Genomic DNA, 18,937 nt, shown 5'->3' on the forward strand with positions numbered 1-18,937 from the left:
ATTGTATAGATACAATGATGTCTGTTTCAATGAATGTTGTTGAATATCGTTCGCTTGAGCTATGTTTATTATTGAATAACGCATTTCATATGAGGTTGTTGAATGTTCGTTATTAAAAGACAATTTTAGCATAGTTAGTAACGAGGAAAAAATTGGGGTATTTTGATTTTATATATTAATATATAGATTTATAAGAAAAAATTGGGGTATTTTGATCTTATATATTAGTATATAGATTTATAAGAATGTTATTGATTTTTTTTAAACTAGTGGATAAAAACCTCAAAATGTTAATAGTTCATGTATACAAGCTATTTGCGAGCTCTTCTGAGGTATATAACTTAAATTAAAATTGACTCATTTAAATAATCAATTTAAATTTCTATTTTGAATTTGTTTATTTAGCTAAAAACAAACGTAGTAGGTTATTCAGTTAGGTTAAGCTTCAATAATGCACCTATTCTTTTACATCTCCACAATTAATGGACTTATTTAATGAAGCTCTATTTTGGGCAAAAATAAAAATCACAACCTCATTAATACGTCAAAATGCTTTCTTTGAGTGAGGAAAAAATATACATTGCCAAACGATTAAAACTCATCAAATAAAAAACCCTAAACCAGTTTAGTCAATTCGCATCACAATTCTAATCAATCCCCTTTGAAGCACAAAACTGAAAAAGCAACAAATTTGTACACTCCAATTACTAGGGAACACATCTTTTATCCAAAAAATATATCACTTCATATACTAGTTGATTTTTATTGGCCAAAAAATATGGAGTCAATATATATTTAATTTATATTTTAATTTTATAAACAATTAAAAAACAAGTGGTACATGGGATATACAAACTTTGAGACATGTGCTGTGAGTTCCAATAATTACATCCTATGTTGCGAGAGCATATCTTCTATCCAAAATGTGTACCACTCAGTGTACTCTTTAATTTTCATTGATCAGAAAACGTAAAGTTAATATATATTTAATTTTTATTTTATTTTTCTATCTAATAAGAAATAGGGTACATGAAGTGATACATATCTTGAGATAGAAGATGTGGCTCATTGATCTTCTGACGGTGTAAGAATTACATTGTTATTATATTATCTATCATTCATATATTAATTATTATTAATTTATAAGTAAAATTAATTAATACAAAGAATAATAGATAATGTATTAACAGTGTAAATTTTCTTGGATGTTAAACTCCACATTAAAATTTAATGTGTGCAAATTTTATCTCTAGGCCTCAGTCTTCTTTGCCTCTTCTGTTTTGGGCTTCTCTTCTTGAACCTTTACCTCCTCAGTCTTGGGTTCTTCTTTCTTGGGTTCTGCCTTAACCTCAGCAATCTCACCTTTCACTTCCTCACCCTTCTGGGCCTCCTCTACATTCTGATGACAGTAAAATAATATTGATATTTTTTTATGAGAATTTCGAAGTTTTTAGGTATTAAATTAGACAAAATCCAAGAAAAATTACAGGGTTAGACTGTTCCTTCCGACAAGTATGCTCCAAAAAATTGAATCATTGACCAACACCTTGTTGTCCCACCAAGAAAAAGAGCACGACACCGATAAATCCATGAGAGATTATTTGTAAAATTGCCCAGTGTTACACTCATATTTATATATGATATATTACTCTAGTTTCAAATACTTGATATTTCAATTTTCACCCATATTCATATTAATTTACATTGTCAATGTCTATACTATAAAGAGTGCCTCCTTAGTTGTTCTCAACAAATATTATTATGTATGATTTTTTGTATGCAAGTATCCATGTTAGTAATATTCTTCATCATTGAGATAATGTTCTTTTATCTAAAAATCAAAAGGCATCTAAACGACCTTTATTATGTTATGTTCATTATAAAGAGAGACTAATTTCAACAAGAAGAAAAATTAGTACCTCATTGAGCAAGGTGTGCAAGGATTTATCGTCAGAAGAGACTTGTGGAATCTCCTCTATCTTGGCCTCAACCTTTTCTTCATTCTTCTTCTCGGGCTGTTGCTCAACCTTAACCTCTTCAATTATAGGTTGAGCAACCGGCTCCGGACCTTCATTGGTCTTAGGATTACTACCACAATTGCCCATGTTCAATGTTTGAATAGTTGGGAGAATGAATCAAGTTTTCCTTCTTGATTGTTCTCCCTATTTGTTAATGAGAGAAAGCACTCTAACAATGTTATGAAAAGTTAATGATATAGTATACTATTGACCCCTAAAAGGGTTTATAAAGGGTCCTATCACCTTTGTTTTGAATTGTTGCCTTCCTATTATTATTGGCTTGCATAATTTTGAGGAGGCCAACGGTTATCATTACTTTAATTCCTTGCTCATATTTAGCAAAGGATTGCAACCTTCCTCCTATTGGATGAAACTTGGAAATTAAAGTGAAACAGGTTGTGATTGTAGTCAATCAACCAAATATTTGCTTTAATATATTGTCCACAATTTATATTTAATTATCATTAACTTTTTATGAAATATAATTTAAATGAATGATATAATAAATATATACAAATCTTTATACCGTCAATGCATAAATATTACGTTAGTACTAAAATAGCTACATGTGGTTTACATAAATATGAAAAACAATAAAATTCTGCGGTTTTGGTTTGCTTCTCAGTTAATTTTGTTCAAAAAGGTTAAATTCTCCTATTGAATTTGCTTATAAATTATTTTACATGTATGTAAAGATGACATTATATACAATAAGATAATACTTCGTTTATTTGTGATTGTGTTATAAGTGAAACATGTGATTTTTTTTGTGTGAATATAAGAGAATTTATTTACTAATTTTTTTAGGATATATCATTTTCTTTTCTTTTTCAAAATGTCATTGATCCTTATAACTAATATACATTACAGAGACAAGGTAATTCTGGCTTTTCATCTTGTACAAGAGATCATTTTAGTACTCCTATCAGCTAAACTTATTGTAATTTGCATAGCATGTAGCCAGCCCCCATGTGTTAAAAAGACATTTATGATTCTCTAAATTAGAATTAAGCAAAATAAGAATTGAAATTCCTCAACTAAATTTGAGTGGTTAAACTATTTATTTTAATATATTGATTATTGTAAATGATTCAATTTATGAATCTTATAAACTAGAATTAAGAAAAATAAGAATTGAAATTGAAGTTCCTCGAGTGGTTAAAATATTTGTTTAAATAAAATAAATAATAAATTGATTATTGTATCTGATTCAATGTCTCCTTCTGTGTGAAGGTGGTGGGGTGGACTATCATGTTAATTATTTTGCTGGGGATAAGAATGAATTAATTTTCAATAAAAAAGTTCCTACGCTTCCCCCTATATTAATATTGTACATTTGAGTTTGCATAAACATATATCCTGAACCCCCATATTAGAAATTAAGATTTGAGATAGAATGAACACATATTTTGTTGGTGCTGGCATAGAGTCATATATAGTATTAACGGAATGAACCACTCAAATTGTTCTCAGTATCATGAGTTAGTGGTTTGAGAGGCTATATATATATATATATATAAAAGAAATGACAATAGTTAATATGAACCATTAAATCTTATTTAATTAAAAGATATATGCACATGAATTATCTATAAATGAATGGATTTAGATGCTTTTATTCATCAATGATGTCTCGTGATCATTAATAAATCTAAACATTAACAAGTTCCTAGAATATCTTCTAAGCATTCACATGAGTTATCAAATTTAAATAATATTATAACAAATTTAAATCTGTTCCTAGAATCTCTTATGATCATTAACAAGTTCCTAGAATATCTCTTAAGCATTAACAAAACTAAACTTTAATTTGAATGAAATAACAAACTTTGTTAGCTTGTTTTATGGTATTACCCCCTCAAGTGGGAGCATGAAGATTTTGAATGCCCAACTTGCCCAGAAAGAAATTGAACTGAGGTTTGCCTAAAGCTTTGGTGAAGATGTCTACTAGTTATACAGTGGTGGAGACATAGGTAGGAAGGATATTCCAATTTTGAACATCATTATGAATAAAATGACAATCGTTTTCAATGTACTTGGTGCGTTCATGAAACACTAGATTTTTGGCAATGTGCAATGCTGCCTAACTATCACAGTTAAGGATCATAGGTTGGGGATGAGCAATGCCAATATCAGAAAGAATTCATTTTAACCATTTGAGTTCGCAAGTAGTTGTGGCCATAGAACGATACTTAATTTCAGTCGAGGAGCGAGAAACTATGTTTTGTTTTCCAACAAATAGTAGATTGGCCCAGTTGGACAAGCCAACAAGTCAGAGATCAATGGATGAAAGGGCAACCAACCTAGTCATAATCGCACCACCTATGAAGATGGAGATTACAGAGATTCGAAAGCAAGATACCTTGTCCTGGATTAACCTTGAGAAATCGAACCATGGGAAGAGCAGCGTCCCAATGCATTGTATGAGGCTCTTGCATAAACTGAGATAAGGTATTCACACTAAATGACAACTCTGGGCGTGTGAGACAAAGATAGATCATGTGCCCAACCAAATGACGATAGCGCTCCGGATTGTCAAAAAGAGATCCATCAACCGATGACAAATGGTGATTTTTCTCTAATGGAGTATTAGCAGGTTTAATGCCAAGAAGACCAGCTTCAGAAATAATATGTAGTGTATATTTACACTGGCAAAGATAGATGCTTGTAGGACTACGAGCAACCTCAATACCCAAAAAATATTTTAATGTTCCAAGATCTTTCATGTGGATGCATTTGTTGAGATAGGTTTTGAATCTTATGATGGCTGAAGAATTATTGCCGACAAAAATTAGATCGTCAACATAAAATAGAATGGTAAGTTGAACTCTTCCTGGATACAAAGTGAAGAAGAATGATCCAGGCATAATTGTTGAAAGCCATCGGAAACAAGATCCTGAGACAACTTGGTAAACCAACAACGCGAAGCCTACTTCAATCCATACAACGATTTTCGCAGTTTGCACATCATGTTTGAGGAGGTAACTGAAAATCCAGGAGGCATACAAATGAACACCTCATCGTGGATATCACCATGGAGAAAAGCATTATGGACATCCATTTGATGGAGCTCCCAGGATTTGGCCGCAACTACGGCAAGAACAATGCTCACAGTCACCATCTTGGCGACATGAGCAAAAGTCTCAGTGTAATTTATGCCTTCATGTTGGTGATTTCCCAGAGCAACTAAACGAGCTTTAAAGCACTTAATGGTACCATCAGAATTATATTTGATGCGATACACCCATTTGCATCAAGAGCTTTCTTTCCCAGAGGCAATTGTTGTGTGCTCCATGTATCATTTTGTTCTAGAGCATTAATCTCATCTTGCATGGCATGTCTCCATCTAGCATCTTTTACCACCTCATGAATATACAAAGGTTCGTTTTCTATAGTGATTTCTATAAGGAAGTATCTGTGTAGCAAAGAAAATTTGTCGTAGTTTACATAGTGAGCAATAGGATAGGGACTACCTGAAGGATGTGATGGAGATGATGAACTAGGGATAAGACTCAACTTCTGCATTGTGTTTGTTATATACCCTTGAAGTCTCGTTGATGGCTATTTTACATGATGTCCGCGTCCAAGTAATGGATTTTCATCAGGATTATTGGGCATTGTGGTGTCTGGAATCACAAAACTGACATCTAAGATGTCAACCATGGGACTATTCACAGTTGAATGTTTAGAGTCTTGATTTTTGGAAGCTTCACCTGTGGTTGTTGCAGTACTTTTACCCCCCTGTCGAGAGTGAAGTCAAGTGGTGTTTGCATGTCATTAAGGTCAGTGTCCATCATATCATCAATAGGCAAAGAATGAGATGTTTCATTCTTAGTTTTGGAACACTGGTATGAAAATTGGTTCTCAAAGAACTACACATCTCGTGAAACAAAGAATTCACGAGTCTCTAGATTATAAACTCTCCAACCTTGTTGCCTATAAGGGTATCTCACAAAAGCACATCTATGACTCAGACTTGCAAATTTGTCTCCATTGGTGTGTTGGTCGTGAGTGAAGCATAGAGAACCAAACACACATAAGTGATTATAGGAAGGATCTTGTCCAAATAACACTTCATATGGTGCTTTACCTTTTAAAATTGTGCTTGGTGTACAATTGATCAAATAACATGCTGTCAACATACACTCTCTCCAAAAATCTATAGGCAAATTACCTTGGAACCGTAAAACTCGTGCAACATTGAGAATACGATGATGTTTGCGTTCGACCCTCCCATTTTGCTGAGGTGTCCCTATACATGAAGTTTAAAACACTATCCCATGATCTAGAAAATAATTTCTCATGCAAATGAATTTTGTTCCATTATCACTTCTCACAATTTTAACTCATTTGTTATATTGATTTTCTACCATAGAAAATAAATTTGTCAGCACTTTGGTGACTTATTTCTAATCAATTAGGAAATAGATCCATACCGCACGTGAGCAATCGTCAACAATAGCAAGAAAATATGAAGCCCCATAAGATGAACGAGCTCTATATGGACCCCATAAATCACAATGTACCAAGTCAAATATATGAGAAGCTCTATTGTTACTCAATGGAAATGTTTCTCTAGTTTGCTTTGCTCTTGGCATATGTCACAAACTTTATTCTTGAAATTACTAATTTCACTTCTACTATTATTGGAAATTAGTTGAGTAGTTTTCCAAGACGGATGTCCTAACCTGTTGTGCCATACTTCTAGCTCATTCATTCCTTCAACTTTGCATACCTTCTTTGTTGGGACTTCTCGAAAAAGATAGAGCACATTCCTTCGTTCACCTGAACCAATCAGAATCTTCGAGGTTTGGTCCTCTATAGCACACAGATAACCACTAAACTGAACATTATAGTTTGAGTCATCTGACAATTATGATATAGAAATCAAGTTGCATTTGAACTGAGGTACATAAAGTATATGACAAGATTTAAATTATCAGAAAGTTTTACTATTCCTTCCTTAGTAGAGATGGCAGTGTGTCCATTTGGAAGTCCAACAGGACATCCAAACATGTCCTCACATTGCACTAGTATTGCAAATCCCTTATCATGTGATTTGATGCCCCACTATCAAGCAGGGATGGATCTTTCCTAGGACAGGTCTCAAATATTGCAAAAAATTATTATAGAGATATTGTTTTTGTATATTTCAACATTCAACAACAAAACTCAAGGATAAGAGTGTAATATCTATGTACGGTTAGATATGAATGGTGGATGATGAAGTGACAATGTATAACATGAGAAAATAACTCATTTTTACATTTAAAATTTATATATATTCTAATGATTTCATATGTTTGTTATGGATAAATCATATGTCTACCCCTTCTAAAATTATGATCAAGATCCGCCACTGCTATCAAGTATGCAAGGGGAAGGTTTTTTCTTCTGAGCATATTTGGTTCTTAAATATATAAAGAACATTCACCTTCAGTCATCATGTGTGCCATATATATTTTCTCAAAAGTTTTTTTGTTTGCTCTGATACCATGCATGTAAAGGAATGGATTCATATGTTTTTATTCATGAATGATGTGGTGTATATATACACAAAATTTGATCAGATGATATCTTATCAAATCTAAATAATATTTTAAGAAATTTAAATCTGCACCTAGCATGATCATTAACAAGTTCTTATAATATCTCCTAAGAATTAACAAAACTAAATATGCTCCTAGATATTCTATTTACATAACTTGAATTTGAATGAAATAACAAACTTTGTTCACTTATTTTACGGTATTATTATCCCCTATATGAAATTTCCCTTCTTGAATACAATATCCTCCTAATTAACTTGCCAACTAAGCAAAAACTAACTAGGATCTAATCACTAAGTTACTTTCAATATCACGCAGCTTTTCTAACAACCTAATCACCCGAATTTCCCTTTTCTTCATGCTTAAGTTAACTTGCTCTACCTTCTACACGATTTCTCTGGCTTGATTTACTCCTTTGATTGAATTGTTTATGGTCTTCAACGTGCTCCACAATTTTGTTTTGGTATATGTATATACATCACTTATTACATTGGGCTTTCAATGATTTCACGCTATTTTCCTTCTTTTCGGTACATTTTACACCTCCCTTTTCTTGTTGATTGAAAACATCATTTTCTGGGATTGAGAATACTTCAGGAGTTATAAACGTGATCCTAACAATGTTTGTTATGACTTTAGTCATTGCTTCCCATCCTTTTGTAACATCCTTGTTTCTAGTCTTGCCTTTCATATAAATGACGTATAGCAATATATGAGGTTGGCCCAAGATGAAGCCTAGTACATTTGAAATATGATAACAAGAAGAAAAACAATGAAAATTTGTCAATATTGTTGCTTTAACCTAAAATTTGTCAATATGATGGAAATAGTATTTTAAGGTGCAACCTACAATTTTATCGGATTATTCAAGGCCAACTCATTTTTACAAATCCGACCATGTGCCATGCAAAAATCATAACTATTATTTCAAAATCAATTAAGAATGATGTGAAATTTCCTCCTCAATATCCCCTTTGATAAAAACGTGTCAAACTAAACTATGGGATCATCACCCATTATACAAGATCAGATTGGTCCTTAACTGTGATGCAAGTTAAGATATTACCACAAAAATCATTTAACAAATAAATATACAAATTGTTAGGAATGGAGCACAATGCGGAAGCACAAGATCAGATCAATTAAGAACACAAGAAAAGCTAATACAGAAGTAAGAAAAATAACACACAAGATTTAATGTGGAAAAACCCCTCAGTGTGAGAGGTAAAAAACTGCAGGCGATCATGAGCAAAGTTTCACTATGAAAAAAAGAAGAGTACAACAAATCCTCTTATAATGATGAGGACAAAGAATAATATTTTCACTCAAAAATACTCTCTCAAATGGAATAAAAAATTCTCACCAAAATACATCAAGACTCTTGTGTTTTGCTGATGTTGCTATGAAGATTTTGTGATGAATGAGTATGTGACAACTTTTGTCCTTTTATAGTAGAAGAAGAACCTTGGAAACTTGGAGGCCAAGCTTGAATATCTTGGGGGCCAAGTTTTACTAACTTGCTCTCCAAGTAGTATATGAGAGGCACATACATCTCAACAATCTCCATCATGACTCGAATTTGATAAGATGATCATCGCCAAATAAAGCCCCGAAGGGCGCTCAAACGTTGTAGAGAGCAACCAAGTCCAGACAATGCTGAAACTTGGTATTTGGAAGAGGCTTGGTGAGCATATCTGCTGGATTCTCTAATGTATGAATTTTTTCCATTATAATTTCACCAATAGTAACAATATCTCGAATAAAGTGATATTTTACATCAATGTGTTTGGTCTTGTCATGATAACGACTATTCTTGGTCAAATGAATAGCACTTTGACTATCACAAAACACTATAAGAACACCCTGACCAAGTTCATTTACCAAACCTCGGAGTCAAATAGCCTTCTTCACACCCTCTTTTGCTGAAATATATTATGATTCAGTCGTAGACAATGCAACAATGGACTGAAGAGTAGCTTTCCAGCTAATAACACTATTATAGAGAGTAAAGATGTAACTAGAAAGAGATCTCCTGCTCTCAATATCACCACCATAATCTGAATCAACATAACCTACAACATCATCGGTTGTAGCCTTACTTCTGTCAAATACCAAGCCAATGCCAGAAGTACCTTTTAGATACCGAAAAATTCATTTTACAGCACTCCATTGACCCTTTCCAAGATTATGTATATATCGACTGACCATGCTAACAGTATATGTTAAATTAGGTCTAGTGCGTACCACAACATACAAAAGACTATTAACTGCACTACCATAAGGAATATGTGACATATGCTCCATCTCTTCCTCTGTGTGTGGGCATAGATCTGAAGATAACTTAAAATGTGCAGCAAGTGGAGTAGAAACATGTTTGCAATCATTCATATTAAATCTTTTAAGCACTCTCTCAATATACTTCTTTTGAGATAAGAACAATTTACCAGCTTGACGGTCCCTACGAATCTCCATACCAAGAATTTTCTTGGCTGCACCTAATTCCTTTGTCTCAAACTCATTATTGACTTGAGTTTTTAATTTCCTGATCAAAGACTTGTCATATGAAGCAATTAACATATCATCAACATAAAGTAACAAGTATATGAAAGATCCATCTGGAAATTTTTGGAAATAAATACAGTTGATCGAGGCCGTACCCGATACAAATAATATAACAATTAAAACTATAGTACTAGGAAGTGACTCCTAGGTCGTTTCCCAAGGATTATCTTTCAAGCAAAGCTTCAAACACCTTATACTCACACACACTCAATAGGATTTTTGTTGTTGGATAGTATCAACATAAATCAAATTCAGAAACAATAGTTAAACAATGTAATAAAACAGCTAAATCCCTTTGGTTCGTTTGTTCACAACTCAATCCTCAGTTTCAAAAGATTATTTTCAGATTCCAACCGTTAACTTCCGAATTTGTTGAGAATCAATTAACTAAGCGATAATCAATTCAAAGTTTCAGAACCTAAACATCAAACTAAGCGAAATCAGTAAAAGTATGAAACGATTAACAAATTCACACGAACTAAGCATTCATGCACTAGAGAGAGTAAATCAACTAAGTGAAGATAAACTCAACCAACCAGTTTCTAAGCAATGGCATTAAGCAAACCATATTCAGAAAAGATAGAAGAAATCAACAATAAAGAAACCGAAAATGCATTAATAACAAAAAACCTCAAGAGTTGTGATACATTACCAAAGGAACTTAGTCCAGAAATTTAGCCTTCCATGGCAATGGAAGAGCAAACCGAAAATGAGAAATGAAAGAGGGTGAAACCCTAGCAGAGCAAAAAAAAGGGAAAACGGATTTTGCTTTGTGTTTCCAAAATGAGGCAAAATGAAGTGTGTGTGTTTGGAGTGGGGAATCCGAATTTAACCCCTCCAACACACATAAACCGAATTGGGCCTAAACAATGGGCCCAAAGCCAAATTACAATAAAAACAACTCCTAAATTAAAAATACAATCTTCACTTCAACACAATATTCTCGACTTCCATAATGCCCAAAATGCCATTGGTGCCAAATGTGATCTGAAAATGATAATAGATTTAATCAGGCCAAATAATCCCAAATTAACTCATTTTAGGAATATTAGTCCAATAAAGTCTAAAATACTAAACTATGTGAAACAAAGTCAATTAGGCACCAAGAATCATCAATCTTGCTAAATTAAGGTTATGAATAGTGTGTAATATATTGCTCATCAACAGTCATCAAATTGACTCCTGCAATAACCTTGCGCAATCATAAAAGAATCAAACCTCTTGTACCACTATCTAGGAGCTTGTTTAAGGCCATATAAAGATTTCTTGAATCGACAAACAAGATGCTCCTTCTCAGGAACAATAGATCATTCGGGTTGTTCCATGTAAATTTCTTCTTCTAGCTCTCCATGTAGAAAAGTTGTCTTTATATCAAGTTGCTCTAACTCTAAATTAAATAAAGCAACAAAAACAAGCAAAACACGAATTGAACTATGAGGAACAACAGGTGAGAATATCTCATTAAAGTCAATTACTTCCTTTTGATTAAAGCCTTTAACAACTAGTCGTGCTTTGCATCTCAAATCTTCAATCTCGGGAATGTCGTCTTTCTTCTTATAGACACATTTACATTTCAGTGGTCGTTTGCCTTTGGGAAGCTCTGTTAAAGCTCAAGTACCATTCTTATGAAGACTTTCAATTTCTTCATTCATAGCCACTAGCCACTATGAAGAATCAACACAAGAAACAACTGATGCATAACTGGTCGGTTCAACAACATCATTTACCTATTGTACAACTGACAATGCATAAGCAATTAAATTGTCACCATCAACATATCTAGGTGACCTTTTAATTAGTCTTCTGGTTCTGTCTCGGGCAATACAATAATCATCTTCCTACTGATGAATAGGAGAAGTGGTACTGTCATCATTATCAACATAACAATCATCAATGCTAGATTGATTTGTAGAGGAAGATGGAACATCGACATTAGGAGTTGTAGGCTTCACTATTAACTCCACCTTCTTGCGGGTACCCTGCAGATTACATGTACTAGTAGAAGAAGACACAACAAATTGTTTTCCATAAGATAATAATGCACCCTCATTAAAAGTCACATATGTGCTAAGAATTAACTTTCATGACTTTGAATCAGAATATCATAAGCGATATCATTTACACTCAGATGCATAACCAAGAAATATGCACTCAACAACTCTTGGAGCTAATTTACCATCATTAACATGTGCATAAGAAGGACATCCAAAAATTCTTAAATTAGAATAATTAACATGATTACCTGACCAAATTTCTTATGGGATTTTAAAGTCAAGTGTTGAATGTGGAGAACGGTTGACCAAGTAACAAGCAGTAGATGCTGCTTCAGCCCAAAATTCACACCGATGCCATAACCCAGCATTTGAGAGCATACAATGAGCTCTCTCAAGTAAAATCCTATTCATCCTTTCTGCAACACCATTTTTCTAGGGATTCATTGGAATTGTTTTGTGACTAGCAATACCATTATTTGCGTAAAACTCATTAAAGTCACCATTGCATAACTATAATCCATTGTATGTTCTGAGCTTCTTCACTTTCTTCCCTGTCAGTGTTTCAACAAGAGTTTTCCACTTCTTGAAAGTGGAGAATGTGTCATTTTTATGCCGCAAAAAATAAACTCAAACCTTATGAGAAAAATTATCAATGATGGTCATCCTATAGCGGCATCCTCTAGGGGAAGAAACTTTAGAAGACCCCCAAAGGTATGAATGAAGATAATCAAGAATACCTTTGGTACGGTGAGTTGTAGTGGAGAAACTAACATTTTTATGTTTCCCAAAAACACAATGTTTGCAAAACTCCAACTTACTGATGCCATGTTTACCAAGATGACCTTGCTTGCTCAAAAGATGCATGCCTTTTTCACTCATATGGCCCAGACGCATGTGCCATAATTTGCTGACGTCGTTATCATGCATAGAAGAAGATACAGTTGTTGAACCTGTCACAACAGATCCTTGCAAAATATATAAACTACCAATTCAGTTATCTTTTAATAATAGCAGAGCTCCTTTCAATATCTTTAGAACGCCACCTTCAGATGAATACCTAGACCTGAGAGACTCTAGGGTGCCAAGAGAAATCAAGTTCCGCTTCAAATCTGAAATATAGCGGACATTAGCCAAAGTTCTGACAACACCATCATGAGTCTTGATCTGAACTATACCTACTCCTGCAACTTTGCATTGGGTATCATTTCCCATCAAAACAACACCACTATCAACATGTTCAAAAGTGGTAAATAAATACTTATAAGGACACATATGAAAAGTACATCCAGAATCAAGAATCCATTATGTTTTACTCCTCTTATTATAAGAGACAACGGATAAAAGAATATCACCGTTAGAATCAGCTTCAATATTAGCAGCTTCAGGGGATTGTTGAAATTTTCCTTTGTCTTGTTTTTCTTCCAGATAAAACAATCAGGAATATCATGCCCTGGTTTCTTGCAATAGCGACAGGTTTTGTTGGATTTGTATCCCTTGGATTTGGATCTGAACTTTTTGTAATTGATACTCCCTTTTTCTTGAGTTCTACCTCGAACACTTAAGCTCTCACCCTTGTTCATAAAATTAACTTCAAAATCAAATTTTTCCTTAGACAATAAATTAGATTTAACATCTTCAAAGGATAAGGTATCATTGTTTCCATACAGCATGATTTCTTTGAAGTGTTTATAGGTAGAAGGTAAAGAAAAAACCAACAAAACAGCTTTGTCCTCATCTTCAATATTAATATCAATACTTTGTAGATCCATAATAATAGAATTAAACTCATCAATATGAGTTTGAATAGGAGTACCTTCAATCATTCGAATGGTATATAACCGTTCTTTGAGACGAAGTTTGTTTGCGAGGGTCTTGGTCATGTACAAAGTTTCTAACTTCAGCCACAAAGCCACAACAGTTTCTTTATTGACAACTTCACGAAGAACCTCCTTGGATAAGCAAAGTTGGATTGTCGACAGCGCCTTTTCATCCAACTCGTCCCATTGATCATCGATCATGGAAGTTGGTTTCTTTGACTTCCCATCAAAAGCTTTCTTTAATCTGCTCTGGATAAGAACGGCTCTCATTTGGACTCGCCAAATTGAAAAGTTAATCTTGCCATCAAACTTCTTAATGTCAGATTTGGACATTTTGAAATTCTCAATTGAGTAAGAGCTCTGATGCCACTAGTTAGGAATAGAGCGCAATATGAAAGCACATGATCAGATAAAAAAAGAAGCTAATAAAGAAGCAATAAAAATAATACACAAGATTTACCATGGAAAACCCCCTCAGTGTGAGAGGTAAAAAACCACGGGCGATCACGAGCAAATTTCCACTATGAAAAAAAGGAGAGTACAACAAATCATCTTATAATGATGAGGACAAGAAATAATATTTTCTCACAAAAATACTCTCTCAAATGGAACAAAAAATTGTCACCAAAATACACTCAAGACTCTTGTGTTTTGCTGATGTTGATATGAAGATTTTGTGATGAATGAATATGCCACAACTATTGTCCTTTTATAGTAGAATAAGAACCTTGAAAACTTGGAGGTCAAACTTGAATATCTTGGTGGCCAAGTTTTACTAACTTGCTCTTAAAAAATAGATGTAGAATTAACTTCCTTGCCATATAAAATTGAAGAAAATGTAGAAGAAAATAAGTCATCATTATGAAAAATAAAAGACTAACGATATTATTGATATTGATGTGTTATATTAAGTGTCCATTGAACATGCCACATGGCATCCTGAATTGAATAACTTGTTCTGTAACACATGATAGCAATGAGTCACATGTCAATAAGAGAATGCCATGTGGCACCACATAAGATACTATGTCGCTATCGAGAAAATTGGCAATTAAAATATCAAATATGATATCACAAACTAGTATAGAAGGGTTGTCAAATTCACGAGAACTTATTTGACACTATCCTTTCAACCAAAATTGTTATTCTAAGTTGATTTCAATTGAGTTGGTTTGTTTGTTTGATTATACTACTAACTAAAATTTGATTTAATTAAACTAGTGGAATAAAGATGTTGGGAATGAACTTTACTGCTCACTATCCATACACACTTGGCTCAACAATACAAAATCATCTAGATATGATTCTTTCACAACAATGAGACCTCGATGATACTAAAAGTTAATGTCTTGGTCAATTTAGTAGCGACTGACATAAATCTCTATGTCTAGCAACTCTATTCATAAGATGAAGAAGTGTCATCTACAAAACATACTTTATGTCTAGAAACTATGCTTGTGAAATTGAGTTTTAATACAACACCTTGAAAGTACTAATCGACAAGATGAAGATATATAAATCATTAACACACTTCTATGTCTAATAAGTATTTAGAAAATTTGATAGTTATATAGTGTTCATATGACTCTGTCTAGCAACCATAACAACACATGTACAAGTATGACCAATTAGTACAAATGTACGTCTACATGCTATACTAAATGATGAGTTCCTAATTTTAAAATCTAGAATCATAATTTCTTCATGCGTCCATCAAGATAATAATCATACAAAAAGGTTGTCAATCTCTAAGTACAAATTAAGCATAATAGGTAACTCATAAAAATCAAAACATAACAATTAAGTATAAATCTGAATCAATGTGTTATACATCAATATTACATCCAATCCCAATAAGGGAGAAGTTTAGATAAACAATTTCATGATAACTTGAACAAAGATAAAAAGACAAAAATACAACTCTTAGGAGAAGGGATTATCTCCTCAATGACCATAATTTGACTCCTCTAATCTTTCTTCATTGTTTTTACATCTCATTTCCAACTAAACTATCCTAGAAACAAAGAGAAATTGAGTATATATTAAATATATATGAAGTTGGTACCTAAAATGCTCAACTAGTTCCTCTTTTAAAATACTACTAATTTTGCCTAGCACAAGGATTTTGCTAGGCACAATGCTTCGTCTGGGTGAGGCTCGAATTTTTACTGAGCCAAGCTGTGCTGGGCATAATTTTCCCAATTATGCCCAGACAAGTGACTCACTAGGCGAATCTAGAATAGTAGTTATGCCACAATTTTCCCAAATTTTGCCCTACGCATGGATTTCAGTGGGAAGAACCAATTTTTCATATTGCACATATCCGATCATTCATATTGTAGATCCATACATTAGGATCATCATATCCAAAAATCATCTTGATCTATCCAATGGTGAACAAATACAATGTCGTTTTAGTGTTTCCAAGACTGCCATGGTTGCTATCTTATTCTCACTCAGGTAGTTGCGGATTGTTCTGGGAAAGTTTCGTAGCAGATTTCAATGATTCGACACCATTCATATTGCAGTTCAATGTATGAGGAACTTCATGTCTAAAATTTGTCTCAATTTAACTCTGAATGAATGCACTCTCACAATTTTACCTGAACTGCTCTTGTTTAAATCTTTGCTTTTCCTTTCAAATTACACCTAAAAATAAAATACTAACTATGAATAATTGATAATTGCATACATAAATAAATTATACTCAAATTAAATCAATTAACTACAAATGTAATTAATTGGAGTCAAAAAATACTAACAAATGATATCCAAAAAATGTGTAAAATCTTCATTTATCACATATAACACCAGATGTAGACAAATGTGGCATTAGTGAGTTTTAGAGAATTGGTCCATGAAATATAGGACTCTAATCACATGCAATATTAACATAAATACTTGATTTTAAAATGATATATTAAATTTTAATTTTAAAATTTATCTTAAAACATTAAATTATCCAATAATTAATATTTTCTTAACATCTTACCTAAGGCTTTCGATTGAAATTATAGACATACTTAGTCAAATTCTAACCTCTACCGAAATTTCTTATCGTGAAAAGGTATTATAGTTCTATCACTATATGTGAGTGAAGGTATCAAATTTGCAACTTATTTTTGCATGATATGGGAGATTATTTAATACGAACTCAGAATACTTAAAGCGTTTGGTATAATTTAATTTGAGATATTATGTTAATAAAATAAAAACACAATATTAATACATAATATATTAAATGTAATAATACATTCTTCATAACTAACCTATACAATTTTTAATATTTAATAATTTCATCAATTTTTCAATCGTAATATAATTGACAATTTTCAGTTTTAACTTTTGAAGTTAGATATTAAATTCTTTGATCTCGCTAAAGCTATCAAATTATATTAAATTTGAGTATATTTATAATTTTGTGCATTATATGTTATTTATCTTCCAATAGAATATCAGGTGAATAGTATGTGATTAAATATAAATATAAATATTTTTAATTAAATAACAATTTTACTAATTAAGTTTTTTTGTATCGTGTACTTTAGTTTTTACAGTTTCTTTTGGATATATTATATATGTATATGATATATAGCTTGCATAAAAGTTGAAAATGTGCTAAATAAATGGCTTAGTGGTAAGTCATGAATATTTTTTAGTAGGGTGTGGGTTTGAATTCCACTTGTAGAATATTTGGATTTCTTTCGAATAAACCAGCTGCATGTTAATATTAAGCTAAACGATTTTGTTAACAAGTATCCTAATGGCACTTTTTAAGAAATAGATAAGAAATAATCTAAAATGAAAAGTTAACTTCAACCACTACGCCAACGTTGTCATTTAAAAACACTTATTTTAGATGTCTAATAACATTTTTGGGCGCTTTCTATTTGACCGCAGTAGTATATGGTCATCATTAACAGCGCTTCATAAATGATGTTGTATTGATTATATATCACATCGCAACACACAAAAAGCACTGCCATATAATGCAATAATCCAACAATGCATCGTCCACAAAGCGATGTCATATAGTGCATCAATACAATAGCACATCGTCCACAAAACGCTGTCATATAGTCTTACATAAACAACCTATTTTATAGGTCTTATTAACAACACTTATTGTTGCGCTGTTGAAGTTCGTATATTTAACAGCGTAGTAACAGAAAAGCGATGTTGTATTATTCATAAATTTTCTCAAAGAACACCTTAATACAACAACGCATCACACGCACAAAGAAAAAATATTATATAAATTACAAACAATCAAAATTAAGCTATAATTATACAAAGACTACTTGCATATACTTTTTCCTTTTCTTTGATGGTTTTTGTCTTGTAGGGTCATCCATGTTTAGAGGAGCATATTGATTTACCCAATGCCCTTCATCGTGATCATCTCTTGTATATAAATCATCCTCCGTAGTTGGTCCGCTCTCACACGACTGATATTTCCCAACAAAAAAGGATCATCTTCATCAATATCTTCATATTCTTGGTCATCAATATTATTGACGATTATTTTGTTAGTTAAAATAACAATGGACCATTTTATATCAGTTAGGTCATTAGCATAGAATATTGGTTGAGCTTGTGATGCTAGAATAAATGACTCATCTTTATATCTTGACCTATTAAGATCCACTTGCATGAACCCTAACTCATCAACTCGGAAGTCATTGTTGTCATCAACTCATATACAATAACAAACTGGCATCCGAAACATTGTTAATCCAATTCCCATATGTGTTCTATCACTCCAAAGTATGACATGTTCGCATATATTGGGTTTCTATCTTTTCCACTTGATATGTGTAAAGTTCGAGCAACAAGAGTCACACCACTATTTTGTATTTTAGTTTGATCATCTTGTTTTTCGTATAAAATGTGAACTCATTAATTAGGTAATCAGTATGATAAGACATGAAGGCTTGGACCATTGGCTAACCATTTCAATCTTTCGGAAACTGAATGTGCATTTATATTCAACTCAT

At 32.7% G+C, this 18,937-nt stretch overlaps 2 protein-coding genes across 2 annotated transcripts; both read right to left on the minus strand.

Annotated features, from left to right (window-relative positions):
* Positions 1-1,179: 1,179 nt before the first annotated feature.
* LOC109340627 (FK506-binding protein 4-like) lies at positions 1,180-2,216 on the minus strand. Its single transcript, XM_019578348.1, has 2 exons — positions 1,920-2,216; positions 1,180-1,399 (listed from the first exon to the last, which is right to left on the minus strand). The coding sequence occupies exons 1-2, from the start codon at positions 2,103-2,105 to the stop codon at positions 1,250-1,252; spliced, it is 336 nt and encodes a 111-aa protein (XP_019433893.1). The 5' UTR covers positions 2,106-2,216; the 3' UTR covers positions 1,180-1,249.
* A 2,105-nt stretch (positions 2,217-4,321) lies between these two features.
* Positions 4,322-5,139, minus strand: LOC109340628 (uncharacterized mitochondrial protein AtMg00810-like). Its single transcript, XM_019578349.1, has 2 exons — positions 5,052-5,139; positions 4,322-4,947 (listed from the first exon to the last, which is right to left on the minus strand). The coding sequence occupies exons 1-2, from the start codon at positions 5,137-5,139 to the stop codon at positions 4,322-4,324; spliced, it is 714 nt and encodes a 237-aa protein (XP_019433894.1).
* Between the last annotated feature and the right edge of the window lie 13,798 nt (positions 5,140-18,937).

The sequence above is a fragment of the Lupinus angustifolius genome, unplaced genomic scaffold (assembly GCF_001865875.1).
Source record: "Lupinus angustifolius cultivar Tanjil unplaced genomic scaffold, LupAngTanjil_v1.0 Scaffold_210_50, whole genome shotgun sequence".
NCBI lineage: Eukaryota > Viridiplantae > Streptophyta > Magnoliopsida > Fabales > Fabaceae > Lupinus > Lupinus angustifolius.